Source organism: Larus michahellis, chromosome 9 (assembly GCF_964199755.1).
Source record: "Larus michahellis chromosome 9, bLarMic1.1, whole genome shotgun sequence".
NCBI classification, from domain to species: domain Eukaryota; kingdom Metazoa; phylum Chordata; class Aves; order Charadriiformes; family Laridae; genus Larus; species Larus michahellis.
This window is the reverse complement of record NC_133904.1, coordinates 956,438-972,879: the sequence shown is the minus strand read 5'-3', so window position 1 is coordinate 972,879 and position 16,442 is coordinate 956,438. Positions and strand designations below refer to the sequence as shown.

The window sequence follows — 16,442 nt, the reverse complement described above, 5'->3', positions numbered from 1 at the left end:
GTATTGAACACACTTTCAGGATGGGAACAAACAGGTTTTGTCCCTGCATCCTTGCAGTGTAGTTGCTGAGACATGCCAGTGACATTCCCGTGTTCTTTTATATTTGCAGTAAAAAATGGTTAAAATGTCATTTCTTTGTCCTGGCTCTGATCTAGTTCTCATCTGCTTGCACGCAGTATGAACTCCTGGCCCTCTTGTAATTTGGATGTATTGACCTCAGCGCTTCCAGCACTTTTTCCTACAGTTAGTTAACTCTTTACACTTGCAGGATCGTTTACAACTTGAATATATTATAAGTAGATAAAAATTGTAATTGGAGGTAATACTTTAATTTGAATTAAAGGTGAAAGTTTTACGAGAAGAAAATTATTTTTCTGAAAAAGAGAAGAAAATGATAGACTTTGTGCATCAGGTTGAAAGCTTTTACTCGGAATCCTTCCAAGAAAATAAAGAGATTCAATCTCTTTCCAGGTAATGTGGGTTATCAGTTTTAATTATTAATTAATAACATTAATAGGATTTAAAATATGCTGGCTTCTACGTTCTGTATGATTTACTGCACTAAAAAATACGGTCTTCTGTAATTTCATTAATTTCTCACTGGTCTTCATTTGCAGAAATAAAGGTCAGTGTGGGAACGATTGCTTTTCTCATTAATGTAACAATTGCTGTCGTGGTCTTCCAGACGAAGTCACGACGGATATCATCAGTGTAACAGAGGTCTTCTGTTCGTGTCATCATCACCATAAATGAAGTATTTTTAATAACAAATGATATTATAAGAATTATTAATCAAATGAAACATGTTCAGATGGAATGTTTGCTCTATTTTTGATATATGATATCCATAATATAGCAAACTAAAATAACCTAGAAGAATCATTTTACAGTTAAATAATTTTTAAAATGTTACGATACTTATCGTTTGGTATGCCAGTTTTGGGAAAATGAAGTAATTCTTTGCTTATTGTTCTCGTATGCGCTCTCGAGCTTTTAGCTGAAGTAAGTCCCGCCACCACTTCCAGAACTCTCTTCAAAATGGCCTCGCAAAATTTGTTGACCCTTGCATCATCTCCCATTTGTTAGGTTGTAGACTGTTTTCTAAAACAGGACTAGAAAACGTCCTAATGCCATATTTCATTGCAGTTTCAAGAACTGGAGAAAGGAACAAGATTTTTCCAGACGTACAGCTGTTCTGGACTCGTTGTTGAATTGTGACAGACATCGGGTTCACAACAGGAGAGTCAGAGTGATGTTTAACTGGGCTCAGTGGTGGGATGAGCTTATTCAGGAAATGATTCTTCTCCCCAGAAAACCACACCAAGGCAAGTATTCTGGTACTAAGGACTTAAAAGAAATTGGGAATTAAAAATCCGTCTTTGACATAGTGTATTGCAAGCGTGTAGGAGTGGCATTGGTATCACTAAAGTTGTGTGCTACCACAGTAGGTCACTTATTTTTTGTCAGTGAAAATGGGTAAACCGTGTGTTTTCATCCTGTTGCGTTCTGGCAGGGATCTGTGTTCCTCCTGTAGAGAAAAATGTGGAACTTGCTGAAAGGGACTTGTCTAATGCACGGCCACTTGTAGATGTCACGCTCTGCTACGTTCTGTAAAGCTTATTACACCGTAGTGTTACATTTAGCTTTTCCAGCATAAAGCTGTGACAAGCTTGTCGCAGTATACTTCATCTCAGCATCGTATTTGCAACTGTTCCTTAAAAATACGTACATGTATAAAGAAATGTCAGTATTTCTTACGTAGTGTTTGTTTGTGGCGGTTTCATCTCTTTGCCTTTCTGAAACACAGAACTCAAGACGTGTAATCCTGAGGTGCTTTGGATGCACTTGACAGCCCAGCATGATTGGCCTAATATTTGTTCATGGATTGAAGAGTCGGAGCCCAACCAGCCCTTGTGCGGAGAAGCTCACTGGCCCCCTCTTACCCCAGACATTATTGACCGGCACATGTTATGCAGTAGCTACATGAGAAGTGATATCTTGACCAAGCTGGCTAGGTATGTGCCCTTAATGCATTATACTAACTTTTCTATCTTACGGGAAGCCAAAATCAGATAGCTGTAGAGGTACAAGTTAATAAAATATTTGATACATATGAATTTTTATATCGTATTTAGTGTCCTTTTTCGAAACAGCACAAATCCATTAATAAATTTAATTTTAGTCTTGTACTTGCACTTTGCGTTACCTGAAAACAGTAAGAAACGTGAGAGCAACAGAAATCCTCTATCAGCTCTTCAACCTTTCACAGTGATTCTATTCCTGATGCCCATTTTAAGGCAAGGGAGAAAACTCTAAAAACAGGGCATTTCACTTCTCTGCAGTGAATTGTAGTAACTACGATATTGTTTGGGCACTATCAAAGGTATTTTGGCATGTTGTGTTTGCCTCGGTAGTGAAGTAATCCCCTAGAAGGAAAGGTCTACTTTATAATTTTGAACTGAATCGGTGCATATGCTTTTTCTCTTTTCTGATAGAAATGGAATTTTTGTCTGTTCTGAGTTGGAAGATTTTGAACTTCTGCTCCAAAGACTGTCTTACCTTGGGGGAGTACTGCAAAATCCTCACCCTGTTCCAAAATACAACGCTGCAAGCGGTCTGGACTTCCACGCTCGTTTCGTCCTTCACTGTTTGGAACACAATTTACAATATCTGTTATACACTTACTTAGACTATTACAGGTATGAGCGCTTTTCATCCCTCAAATCTCATGCAGATTTAAATAATGAAACAATTTTAATAGAGTTTTCCTCAGCCCTTGCTGTTTGGTGAGAGAGACTACTTGGGTTACAACAGTGTCATTTAATGAAAAACCCTGGGGCGGTGTGTTAGGTTTCATGCTGTATTTTGAAGCTTTATTCAGGTTGTCTTGTCGAGGTTAATTTGCGTGTCAGTCATTAAAGGAGATTATTATCGTCGTAATAGCATAATGCTATAACCAATACAATCTTAAATGAGTCAAACCAACTCATTGTTCAGAAACTCTCACTTGAACACAAGTATGAGTTCATTCTTGATGCATTCACAAGTAAAGAAATTGCTAGTTTCCGTCTAAATTAGGATTAGTTGGGATTTGAAGGAGAAAGAAATATTAGGTATTGGAACTGTATGAATACTTCCCACTTAATGAATACTTTGCAATTGAAATTTTTTAGCTGTAACTCCAGTTTCATAGTGTAATTATTAAGAAGGTAAAAGTGGACCAGAGAAAAGCCAACAAGACGTTTTGTTTTGTTTGCATAATCAATTTTAGTTTGCATAAAATATTTAGACTATACAGAGTGGTATTTGTGAATCAAATCCCTTCTTTGGAAAGTGTTTGGGGTTGTCAGGTCTGGAAACCGTTACTTTGATTTACGGAAGCAAGCACGGAAAGAGGATCTCAAAGAAGGGAACTGTCAGAGATGCCGCATCAGCTGACGCTGTACGTCTTGGAGAGGAGGGGGATGTGATTGGACACTTTCATAAGGATGGATGAAACAAGTCACTGTAACACCAAGTCAGATGCTCTTAATAGTGCAGTGCTATGCTGGGGCAGAGGATGGTTATAAATACTGTACTTCCACTGTGCTGCTACTCCTCTTATTTCCAGTTTAACTCCTGCGAATTGCCCTATTTTGGATAACAAGGAACTGCATGAAGCGCATCCCTGGTTTGAATTCCTTGTGCAGTGTCGAGGGGTTGCCAGTAATCCACGAGGTAGGAGTCCGGCCGCGCTCCAGCGGGGGCCTGATGTTTGCGCTGCCGGCTGAGTGTTTGGCACAGCGGGGTTTAATTGTCTGCTCTGCTGCAAACTCGTCTTTGACCATGGCAAATCGTTTACGTGTGTATCAGTTCCTCATCTCTAAAATGCAAATTATAATTCCTACTTAAACTGTACATAAAGATTTGGAGGCTGTAGATACGTGAGAATTATTTTGTGTATGATCAGCATTGCCTCCAATTTGATTATATTCCCCACAGGTTGAGCAGAAGGAGAATTCGGAAGAAAATGCGTATACTGTTAAAGCTTCCTCTAGTTCTCGTGGTGCATTTTGACTTTTCTGCCCCTTAGATCATGTATTTTGCTTTTTTTTTTTGTTATTGTCATTCAAAATGAGTAGAATTTGTGCCCTGAACTCATTTCACTTTTTTGAAAAAACATTTCATTTTCTGTAGAGTTACATGTTAACAAATGATAAAAGTAAGCCCAAGTGGAGGATTTTCAGAAAGCGTGATCAGTATAGGATAAAGAATTGAATCAATACAATGCTAAACTGTGGGACTCAATCCAAATCCATCTGTGTAGGTAAAACTGATTTGAAATTGGGAAAGCTCAGTAAAATTTAGAACAGCTTATCTGTATTTATAAGTAAATTGAGAAAAATCACTATTAACAACAAAAACTAGAAACTCCAGCTTTTTTCATAGTCATGGGACTGTTTTAATACACGATGTAACAATTTAATAGTGTTTGCATGAAATTAAGTCTTACTTTTTTCTTTTCAGATCCAAAGGCGATTTTTCAAGCTAGCCTAGCAAATGCTCAGATCTTGATTCCCAGTAACCAAGCCAGCGTGAGCAGCATGCTCCTGGAAGGACGTACGCTGTTAGCACTTGCGACTACGATGTACGCCCCTGGAGGTATTGATCAGGTACGGTGGGCAGCAAAGGGTCGATAAGCTTTTGCAGAAGTTCTCGCATGGTGTTGAAAACTCAAAGGAGTACACTAATTAAAATAAATACATTAACGCCATCATATAATTTATTTTCATATAAAAATCTGTCTTTGGCGTTGCGTGTTTCAATGTTAGTTGCCCAGATGAAGCGAGTGGAGCGGTTTGAGGTTACGTGGTTTACAAATAGCAAGGCACAGTGGCTGTGAGTTGGAGTATTTAATTCCTTCGTAACAAGTTACAGCTGAGAGAGTTTATAGGCACTTGTGTTCCTCAAATAGTTTTAGTTTGCAAAAATATTTTCAATAAACCTTTGAAATGGTGTTGCTGTATTTGTTAGACGACTGTCCCCTTTTGTGGTCATTTGTAGTTTATAAGTAAATGAAGCAACGGGTAACTGACTGCTCTTCTGCTTGGAGCTGAATTGGGGTTATTCGGCTTCCATATTTTTATTTTTACAGGCTGAAAATCTAGGCACAGATCAAAAACTTCAGCTTAGTGGTTACATTGTTAATCGGTTGCATTGTGCTCTAGAGATCAAAAAGCACATTGTAAACGTTTATACTTTTAAAAGAAAATGCTCGGTGAACCACATGTCGGAACAGAATTGATTAATACAGATAACTTTTTGAGACATAGCACAGTAATCTAAAATACCAGGTACTGTCTATTATAACTTAATAGGATTTTCCAGGAAAAAAATGATACTTCCTGTGTTGTCGCCATATGTCAGCATATGTTTGTTTAATGGATTCAAAGATTGTTCTGTTATTACCTTAATGCGGTTTCTTCTTCCTAATGAAATATTTTTGCTTCCTTGCAATGTAGGTTCTTCAGAATGAAGATACTGAAAAACCTCTAAAGAAAGTCGATCCACAGCTCTTAAAAATGGCATTGACTCCTTACCCCAAACTCAGAGCCGCTCTCTTTCCCCCGTGTACCTCTCATGGAATCTTGCCACCTGACATCTCTCTCTACCATCTTGTTCAGGTACACAGAATGCTTCTCGGCGGTGCTTTTTGGCAGAACAAAAGTAAACTGAGAGAAGCTTGTTTGCAGCTAAAGCCTGGAGGGTGGGGACCATACGTTGTTTCCTTGGAATCTTTAATTTGGAGCTACAGTTTATAGCTTCATTCTGAACAGTTTTTTGAAATGGTGTCTGTGAGTCTGGCTTCCCCCCAGCTCCCCCAGACCCGTAAAGGCATCTGCAGTGTTTAACTTCAGCAGTCCTGGGATGTCAGAGAAGTGACATTCGTGCAGCGTTCAGTGGGCAGGTTGTTTAGAATTGTCTAAGGGAAATTGAAATTGAGAATTAAAGGATAGCGTCTCATGGAATGTCGTGACCCATTTCTGGGCAAATGCCTTTTACTTCAGATCTGTGGTGTGAAATAAACTGAAAGTTGGAAGAAATGGCTATGAATTATTCATTATTAGGGAAGTGTTCACTTTACTAGGATCACAGTTTAGCAAAATACTTAATTATGTTCTTTCCCTATTTCCTTAGACCAAAGTCTAAGCCTTTCTTTCCTTGCACTTGTTTGTGTTCTGGTCCTACGGAGTGGGTCCGTTTGCATCTTTGCGAGAGCTGCACAAGATACGTCACTGCTCGATAGCAGCACAGGCCAGGCCTGGTTCTCTGCCACTGCAGCTCCCTAAAACATTCTCCAGTTTGGTCTGATGTCAAAATCTTAAGACTTCTCAATATATTTTGTTTCTAATCTTTCAGTCATTAGTGCCCTTTGATCCCACTAAATTATTTGGCTGGCAGTCAACAAATACTCTTGCTGTATCAGGTACGTTACTTTCAAGTTTTATATGCTTTGTTAGCCTGAGCACCTAGGATAAAATACCTTCCAGTGGAATGATTTGGCAGATAAACTTATTCCAAAGGGCATTTCTTTTACAAAAAAATCCAGTGTAATTTACTAAAATTTTGTTTGGAAATTAAAATCGTAGATTTTAATTTCCAAATTTAATTGGAAAATCGTAGATTTTAATTTAGATTTTAAGACTTCCACTAAGTTCTTCACAGACAGAATTTTTTCTGAATGTATTATGAGATAGAAAAGCAGTATTTTCTTTTAAAAAGAAGTTGAGAGCCTAAGAAGTGATCTAGAGTTGTAGAGTTTTACAATGAGAATTGCGATTGCAGCGGGGTTTGGGTATGCTGAGATTTGAATTAGAACAAGAGGAGAGGTATTTGGTTGTCATCTCATGTTTGGAGGCCAAAAGCCATTTTCTATGTTTAATTCAACTGTTTATCAGCTCATAATAACAATGATATTCCTTCTAGATGCATCAACTGACTTTCCTCATTTTTCATCCCCTGAACTGGTGAACAAATACGCTATAATGGAACGACTGGATTTTTTGTACTATTTGCACCATGGACGTCCGTCATTTGCTTTTGGAACATTTTTGGTCCAGCAGTTAGTAAAGAGCAAATCCCCCAGACAGTTGTAAGTCTTCTCAAAAATGACGGTCAAATAGTTCTTTTGAAGTTACAATCTTTATAATCTAGCACATGGAGTAACATTAATCCTCCCCAACAGCAAACAAGTGGTGTGCGTTGTTGCATCGCTTGACGTTTTAGCTGTCCTAGGAGTCTGTTCAATAGTCTAGCATGGAGTAGGATAGAAATCAAATGTCACCTAAAAGAAGGTGAGTTTTATTTTGAATTACCTAAATAAAATCTACAGTATAAAAGCAAGGAATGGAAAATACTCCAGTCATATCAAACATAGGTAGGCTTTTCTTCCAGGGACCTGAGCCTCCAGATCACTTTTTAGACAAAAGATGCCCCTTTTCTTTGACATTTCCTAAGAATGAGACTTCTTTAGTTAAATTAATAAGACAAATAACGTACTGGAGATGGAAGGAATTAAATTTTCTGGCTGAAGCTTCAGAATCATGTGTTCAAAGGGATACAGTCAAATTACACATCCTCCTTGAATATATTAAACTTACTATTAAGTATATTCTAAACTAGTAGGAGTTACATCAGAACGAATCACTGTTTGTTTCCTGAATGTCCTGTTTGTTTATTAGTCACTGTATGTTTCTTTTCCTCATTTCGATACAAATAAGTTTCTCTTGTGTAAACAGCTAAGATTTGGGCAAAAAGGAAAACATACCTTAATCTAGACTGAGATACTTAATAGTTTAAAAGACAATCAGACATGCACAATTCTTTTAGTTACTGCTCTGGAAAAATTTCAGCTAAGCAGTGCCCCAGCCCCTGTAGAACCCTTCAGGGGAGCTTTTTTGCTTAGCGCAAGCTGTAAATCGATTTCAGGTTCTTGACGCTGCAGAGCTTCGATTGTGAGCTCTGCCATGGGACTTCTCGCACTGAAAGTGCTGACAGCTGGTTTTTATTAATTGTAATACCAAATGCATTGGCTTTAGTTTTTGTTAAAGTTTATTAAATTGCAGACTCTGTGCTTATGATGTGTAAGGCTTTATTCTCATACCTAGGGTTTTTTATAAATACGAGACTTCTGTTTTGTAAACATCCTCCATGTTGAAGTCTGTGAGTGTAGTAAACCTTGTAGGTACTTGTTTACGTGGCGAATATTTATGTTTGAAAATCAGTTAAAAATCATATGTGCTAACTGGTGTCCTTTTTGTTTCAGGATTCAGCAAGCAGGGAAGGAAGCCTATGTTTTAGCTCTTTCCTCCTTCAGCGCGCCTTCAGTAGGAGCAGCCTGTGTGTGTTTTCTGGAATTGCTTGGTCTCGACAGCCTCAAACTCAGAGTCGATATTAAAGTTGCAAACATAATTTTCAGTTACAGAACTAGAAATGAAGAATCTCAGCACAATCAAATCAAAGAATCTTTGGGTAAGGGCGTGCTTTGTTTGTTTTAAAATAGGGTACTATGTGTTTATCGGGAAGAGAAGCAGAGATGGATTGAAAGATGGCGCCCGACTTCTCAGGAGTGCAGTAAGAGCATCCTGTCCTTTGAAGAGCTAAGAATTTTGCTCTTCTTTTTTTCCTGCTTCTTACTAATTTGAAGGTGCACTTTGAACCTGGCATACCAAATACGGCAGGCAGCCTGTGATATGACATGCAGCCAGGATTGCGGGACTGTCAGACAGACACTGTCGAACAGCTGCTTAAGGCTCTGTGTAATATTTAGTAAAGTTCAGCCTAATGTTGTATTAATATAACTAGAGGATTAAACAAAGGGACATTACCAAATAAATCTCTTTTGTCTTTCATACTTGAAAACTGTCTTACAGCTGCAGTGAAACCAGATGTTTAAAGCTGTAAGGAAATTAAACTTATCCTAGGAATAATAAAGTTGAATTTCAAACTATAGGTCCTCAGGTGTCTGTCTGTCCCAACTGGGAAACTGCTGGCATGCATTTATATTTTCCTGATCGTTCTAAAAACATATATGTTATTTAAAACTATAGGTAGCGCTTATTTAAAAAAAAAAAAAAGTTATGTGATTTAAAAGTTGAATTTCTTTTTTCAAAAATCATGTAACCACGTTGGTGCCAGACTTGGCATAGTTATTGAAACATTTGCATTAATAAGATTTGTTCCGCTTATTGATTCTGGTACTTTTGAAAATATTACCATTACTCTAATCCCAAATAGCATCTCAGAAATAGTAATACGTTCTTTTGAACAGTTGAAAAGTTAACGAAATTGGCTGATGGTGAAAAAGCAGCAGCAGCAGAAGTTCTTATCTCCTTAGAAGAAGCCTTTTGGGATGCAGTTGAGCATCAAGGAATAAAGAAGTGAGTAAAATAGGGTTTAAAGGATTACGCTGGCAAATTGAGATCGAGCACTGAATTTATAAGAGAGATGTGTGTGTCTTATTGTGGTAAACTGAACAACAATATTTGAATTTAGAAGATAGTCTTGGTATTTCAGATGGTAGAGATAACGGATGTCTGTTGGCAAGGATAAGGAAGTGCAGTCAGCACGTTAGACTCGCTGTTCTCAGAGCTCTTGCAGCACGCTCAGGAGTGAAGGTTGTTGACCTCCTCTCAAAGCCTGCGTTGTCAAGACCAGGACAATGGGTGGGAATGTCCACGGGGTGTAGTGTGGCAGCTCCCACCATGGAACGTGACCTCATCTGCAGTGAAGTCAATGGAAGTGCCGGCTTTGCCATGTGCAGGCAGTGGATCTCAGCTACACGATGAGTTTACACATTGTTAACATGCGGTATAATTATCAGTTTATGACAGCTGAAGCTGTTTAAATTCCGTGCAGGACGTCTAGTGACTCTAGAAGGCAGTGGTCTTTGGTAATGCAGTTCTGTAAACTGCATAACATCGGTCTGAGTACGTCTTACCTAAAGGAATGTGCCAAATCCAACGACTGGCTGCAGTTCATCATCCAAACCCAGCTGTACAGCTACCAGCCGCATGAGGTGAGATATCCTTGTATGATTTTAAATGAAGATAGAGTTTATCAAGAATGTTCTTTGTCTGTGATGTTAAAAAAAAAAAACAAAGGAATAAAAAGTAGATTCTTCCAACAAGCAAATAAAGAGAATATCACGTTGTGGAGACAATGTAAAATTGAAGCCCCATCAGTTTCAAAGAAGTTAGAAGTTGTCCCAGGATGCGCAACATCCTGTGATGATGATAGCCCTTCTCTTACAGCCGGGTTGCCCAACTTCTCAACTTTTCTCTCCCTCTTGGGATGTGAAAAGCTAACACAAGACAAAGGAAATTGACTCCAGAGAGAGCTGACTGTTCAGCAAATATAATAATATGCTTCTAAAAGCATGAAAGCTAGCTATTAAAGGAGAAGATTAGGAAGAAAATTTCCTGTTTGAAAGATCTTATGTGATGTTATTAATCAGTAGTGGAGAACACGATTTTCAGAGAGGAGTGATTTGAGTGTCTCTTTGAAGTGAATTGGACACAAAAGTATTTGCCAAGAAAATTCCAGGTAAGATGATACTTAGCAGGCCTAGGATTTTAACTTGGATCTCTTTGTTGTTGTCTTGAAAAGAAATGGATGTAATTACACAATAGCAACTAACCAGGCGCTTTTCATGATGTGCTGTTAGCAGTATGAGAGATACGCCAAAAATGAGTGTCTCTCAGAGGCACTTTAGCTTTCGGGAAAAAGGTGAGCTTCAGTATTTTCTTAGAATAAGTCACACCTACAGAACACTTTTTCCTCTCTAAGTCTCAAGAACTGTTCTAAAAAATCAAATCTGAAGAATGTTTTATTTGTCTTTTCTGTGTATGTAATGCTTCAGTCCTCCTTCCCCCTCGTTCTCTTTGGATCTCTCTCTGTACAGTTGCTTTTGGTTCTGTTTTCTTAGGTCATTTCTGTCCTTCAAGATTTCACTCCCGTTTTACAAGATCACTTGCTATTGGCGTTGGAGAAGTTGCCGTTATTGTGTCCTGAGACAGGGAGTGCTGGAAGCAGTGCTGCCGGGGCCTCCAAGAGCAGATACGCCGACAGTCTCTTTCAAATCCTTTTGCAGTGCCAGGGGAGCCCCGACCCTTCACGTTACCTTTTGACTGAAGGACTGAGAGAGCACGCTCCCATTCTGAGCGTTTTAGCAGCGTGTTTCCAAGTGAGTACTGATGAAGTTAGTTATCTTTTAGAGGAAGAAGTAATAAAAAAATGATGGTTGTGCGCAATTATGTTAAATGCTAGATATGTAACTTGCATTCGTCAAGTTTTTTTCACAGTGTTTGTAGTGATTGTGAATAGTATGACGCGTTTGACCGAGTGATGTATCATGAGGTGATGTTTATCTCCGGTTATGAAAAAGCCATCCTTTTTGTCATTTGACAGGATGCAAACGTTATTCATTGTCTCTGCGTTTGGATAATTACTACTGTGGATGATGCCACCAGAGCTGAAGCAACAAACCACATTCAAAGCTCAGCAGAAAATCATGAATGGGATCTTCATGACCTATCAGTTATCTGGAAAGTCTTTTTAAGAGAGCAAAAAAGTAAAACGCTTCTAAATGGCTTCCAGCTCTTTTTAAAGGTAAGATAATGTCTCTTCAGTGGTATACTTGAGTGTTTCTCAAATCGTCTTGGAGAGGAGATGGCCTATAGATTCCCCTTCTGTCGTGCGATTTGTGGCCCAGATAGCTTGGGTGTAATCCACTGAAAATCCCAATCAGGTGAGAAAATCTTTGAATGAAGTTCTTCCAACTATTGCAAATTTGCAGATCGTATCTCAGCCTTGCGTGCAGTTTTAAGAAGTGAGAACTTTATTGCTCTAGTAGTGAGGAAGACAAATTCTACATTTATTGAGGTACTTTTAGGAAAGAATTATAACCTATTTTTGTGTCTTAAAGGATTCCCCTTTGCTGTATATGCTGGAGATGTACGAACTATGTATGAACTGTAAAAAATACACTGAAGCTAAAATCAAACTGGACAAGTTTCAGGAAAGTCTCACAAAAGTAAGCAAATTTAATTTTCTCTAAATGGCCTTGCCTCATTAGAATGTGATGGGCATCTAATGTCATACATGAAAATAATGAAAAGGGTATGCTTAGAATGACCTAGGAGCTGGTTTCTGAAGCACTAGGTTTCAGCAGATTCTTTTTAATGCTGCCAGTTGATGGGAAAATGTTTTTGACAATTCAAAACTCACAATGCATTGTTTTAAGTTGATATGGGCAGATTGAAATGCGATGTCACCCTCCTTGTGTGAGCAGTTTACTGTTTGAAGGTTGGCGTTGACTCGGGTAGGACCACTGTTGGTAAATTGAATTATTTGTGGTGAGTAAGTGTGGGATATTTTCTATTCTGTATTGACCAGGGAAAGTCAATACTGAGATGATAAACTTACACGGAATATCTATTTAAGAAAGACAAACTTTCTGAATATGTTTCAAAGTTTCTGAAGCAGTTTGTGATATCACTTTAGTTTTGGTAGTTGTTAGAAATTGTGCAGACTTTTCTTTGAAAATGACTCGGTGAACTGCATTACACCCTCACAGTAAAAAACTAATTCAGCGGGTGATTTTAAGAGGACCAAAGTGTTTTCACGCATTGTTCTTTCTTTGTCACATACAGATATTTTCACAAATTATTTCAGTTCTTTCCTTTCCATCCCAGTTTTCTAGTTCCCTGAATATCTTGGTGGCTAACATTCCATGTCATTAGCGGTTTTCCTTCCTGCAACTGAAGCCCAGGCTAGATCAGTTTCCTTTCCTACGTGCCACTCACATAGTGGATATGCTTATAAAGTATACGGCGCTATAACAAGAGCTATCAATCTAGCAATTTATTTTATCTATCCATTTCTGATCATTCTTGCATCTCTTATATCTTCCATGATTAGCAAGAGGAAGGTCACCCTGTCATAAAATCTACTACTTTGAGGCTGAAGTCAAACGTCCATCAGAGATGGCTCAGTGCCCCTTGGGAAGGGCAGTTAATTGTTTCTGAAAGAAGGAGGTACACCTGGTACACCTTCCATTTCCAGTGTGATTCCCACCAAAATGCAGAATATATTTGCAAAAAAAACCCCAGAACCCAACATTTAAATATCTTTCTCTACACAGCTTAAAACTGAAGATGAACCAGCAGCTTCAGAATTACCTGTGCAGTGGTTGGAATCACAAGCGTTGTTTCTCCTTGAGTTGATGATGCAGCAATGTAGAACGGAGTATGAATTAGGAAAGCTCTTACAGCTGTTTGCTGCAGCAGATAATCTTCTGCTCGATGGTAAATACAGCTTCTTCTCTCAGATGATTTACTGCTTTAATCTAAAGACCACATATGATGTTGTTGGAGTGACTGAAAATGTTTAAGTGTAGTCATCCTGTTTTATTTTTGTATAAGAATTTATATAAGCAGAGTTGGTCCTTACGGTGAATTGCAGTCGTGAAAATGTAATTGTGTGTGTAAGTTGTCTGGGGGAATGATTACGTGCAAGTGTTGTTGAGGAGTGCACAGATTATCTACGGAAGTATTTTAGTTACGGATTTAGAGCTTATTTTCAGTCCCATGAAAGTTTTAGAGTGTAAAATCTGTGCTCCTCTGGCAGGGTTGCATGCTGAAAGAAGCAGCAGAATTTCCTCAGGTTTAAAAACCAGCTGCCTTTAATTGTTTATATTTTTGTAAAACAGGTCCTTACGTGAAGAAGCTCTGTGCGCTCAGTGAGAGCCTGAAGGATTCCTCCATATCGATTAATCGCTCCGTCCTAACCAGTTACAGTATGGAGACGTTGCAGAGTGAGTGCAGGTCAGTTCTGGAGCAGCTACAAGAGAAAGGGATGTTCTCGCTGGCTCGGGAGGTAGCAGCGCTGGCTGAATTGCCCGTGGACAACGTTGTAATCCAAGAGGTACAGTTAAATAATGATACCCACCTCTTAATACTCCTCTTACTGTCAGTATTGAGAATGTTACTTCTTAGTCTTCCTGAAACACAATTTTTTCTTCAAATCACTTTTTATTTTAATGCAAGTACACCAAACAGGTTGACTGTAAGTGCTATGCTGAAAAGGACAGTGTAGCTTTCATTATTCTCTTACTATTTTTACTTGCTGTACAATCAGTTTTATTCGGTGAGAAAAATTGGTGGGACACTTAATCTAATTCAGTTTTTCAGTATTCTGGCCGTTCAGCGTGATTTTTCTTTTTTTGGAAAGAAAGTTGTTTAAGACCTCTGTGAATTTTGCAGGTTCTAAGAGATCTACATCATTTAAGAGACATCGGACAGTGGCATCAAAACCAGACAAGAGTTGAATTCTGGAAAAAATGTAATGACAACTTCATGAAAAATTCAATCTCCAGCAAAGCTGCATCTGATTTTTTTTTCAATCAGGCAAACGCAGTATTTGAGTCTTCAGCTCAGGAGAAGATAACCAGCATTATGGAGAGACAGCTGTTGCTTACCCTAGCTGGCCATTGGCTGGCCAAGAATGACTCCTCGTCCCTGCACAGATTAGAAGAAATAGAGAAGCAGATCTGGATTTGTCGCATCGCACAACAAGCGCTATCCACAGACGAGGGGTCAGGCAAATTGAGATTTTCCTCCCATGTTGTAGGGAACAGGGATTTTACCTTTGATAACTTAGCTAAGGAGTTTTCTTTTTCGAAGCTGCCTGCTCTGAACACACCAAAGTACTTAAAACTAGAGGGTCTTGCATTCAGAGAGCCTCAACAGACCTTGACTAACGAGGAGGAGGGATCACTCAAGTTTCTGATCGGATGCCTTCTCGATGAAGGAAGCGTGCACGAAGCCAGCCGTGTTTGTCAGTATTTCCAGTTCTACAACAGAGATGTTTCACTGGTATTACATTGCAGAGCTCTGGCTTCGGGGGAGACTGATCTAGAGAAATTACACACAGATATTCAGACTCTTCTTGTAGGAAGAGAGAAGCCATCTGAAAGCAGTGCATCTCAGCAAGGCAGAGTCCCGAGCGGTAAGTAACGCCAACCAGTTAGTACCGGTGCTGGGCTTCTGCTGGGTTCTTCCTCTTTACAGTCTTAATTCCCCCCAGTATTTCTGGAGGAAATAAGGGCTTCATGACAGTGGGTTATCTCCTGCGTTCATAAATCCTCTAGTGAAAGGAATTTGAGGCCTTGTAATATACGTTGCTTATGTGCTTCAGGTGGGGTGTTTCTGTGTACAGTTTCTATAGTCTCTTAACTGTTCGTTTTTTATAGTTCACGGTTCTGTTCCAGTAAAGTAGCACTGAATTTCATCTGTGTTCCTGCTCTTGAAGCAGACACTGTAGTAAATCTTGAGTGAGTTTATAGAGCTGAAACATGGAAATGCTTTAATTAATATATTTCTCTGAATTCTTCGTGCATTATAAAGGGGTTAGTGTTTCTTATTGATAGCAAGGCTAAGGCTGGTAATGTTTATATATAAAGTACTCTGTGCATATTTATGGACCCTGAATGAGAAAGCTGTCAGCTGGAACATTACTTTCTAATACTAATATTTATAAAGCTTAATAGGAATAGAAAAGAGGAAATGAAGCCTAAGCCACCAGAAAGACTGAAAGAAACCTTTATGCTCTCTTATGCTTAGGAATTTTACATCTGAGGTGTTATCGTGGATATTTTGGCTCATTTGTATTATGTCATATAATTTGTATCCTAAAACTTAAAAAAAAAAAAAACAAACAAAAAACTCACAGGTACCAAGAGTTCCGTTTTCAAAGACTGAGAAAGTATTACGTATTTGCTACAGATTTCTGGAGTCTTGCTCCAAGTATAAGATCTATTGGTGTTATTTGTCTTTATGAGAAAGAGATTTATAGTATTTTTGTTTCCAGCATCAAGCTTAGAAGACTGGACACACATTGGGGCTCCATCTCCAGATGATCAGGTTGTTACCAGTCTGAAGGTTCTCATAGATGAGTGTGTCCATGGGAGGAACTACTGCAGACAGGTTCTCTGCTTATACGAACTTTCGAAGGTATGTGCCTGGTAACATTAAAGAAACAAGTGGTTTGTATCAAGTGGTGCTGTAGAAGTTTATGGACAGAAGGATAAGAGTGGTGAAAGTCCTCATCAGGTGCCTGAAACAAGCTTCGGAGGGTGAAATTACCGAGCCTTTGTGTGGAAAAATGGCCAGATGCTTCCTAGGCATGAAGTGTTGAGATGAACTCAACTCCCAGACTCCCCGGGCCCCTACCTCTGACTCCACTAGGCCAGATTTCAGCCTGTGTCTCTTTGATGTGCTTTTTTTATAATCTTTCGAGCATATGTTGTTCATCTAGCACTTTGCTTTAGGCCTTTGTTGTGGGATGCCTTCATAATCAACACCGACGCAGAAGCAGACAAAGAGATAGCAGCTGCCTCAGAA

General features: G+C 38.9%; 1 protein-coding gene across 7 annotated transcripts in view; it reads left to right on the top strand.

Moving 5' to 3' along the window:
- SPG11 (SPG11 vesicle trafficking associated, spatacsin) overlaps positions 1-16,442 on the top strand; it is a 33,702-nt gene that overhangs the window by 9,034 nt on the left and 8,226 nt on the right. For all 7 annotated transcript variants that reach the window (XR_012589193.1, XR_012589194.1, XM_074601965.1 and 4 more), the window contains 19 exons: positions 344-471; positions 1,147-1,325; positions 1,808-2,015; positions 2,496-2,699; positions 3,611-3,717; positions 4,507-4,652; positions 5,502-5,663; positions 6,400-6,466; positions 6,967-7,132; positions 8,306-8,511; positions 9,311-9,419; positions 9,898-10,057; positions 10,967-11,224; positions 11,449-11,649; positions 11,966-12,073; positions 13,184-13,346; positions 13,751-13,965; positions 14,304-15,048; positions 15,910-16,052. Coding sequence is in view for 5 of the 7 variants with exons in the window: in XM_074601965.1 (XP_074458066.1) it covers positions 344-471; positions 1,147-1,325; positions 1,808-2,015; positions 2,496-2,699; positions 3,611-3,717; positions 4,507-4,652; positions 5,502-5,663; positions 6,400-6,466; positions 6,967-7,132; positions 8,306-8,511; positions 9,311-9,419; positions 9,898-10,057; positions 10,967-11,224; positions 11,449-11,649; positions 11,966-12,073; positions 13,184-13,346; positions 13,751-13,965; positions 14,304-15,048; positions 15,910-16,052 (3,675 nt within the window). In the remaining 2 variants the exon portion in view is untranslated. The remainder of the gene's footprint in view (positions 1-343; positions 472-1,146; positions 1,326-1,807; positions 2,016-2,495; positions 2,700-3,610; positions 3,718-4,506; positions 4,653-5,501; positions 5,664-6,399; positions 6,467-6,966; positions 7,133-8,305; positions 8,512-9,310; positions 9,420-9,897; positions 10,058-10,966; positions 11,225-11,448; positions 11,650-11,965; positions 12,074-13,183; positions 13,347-13,750; positions 13,966-14,303; positions 15,049-15,909; positions 16,053-16,442) is intronic.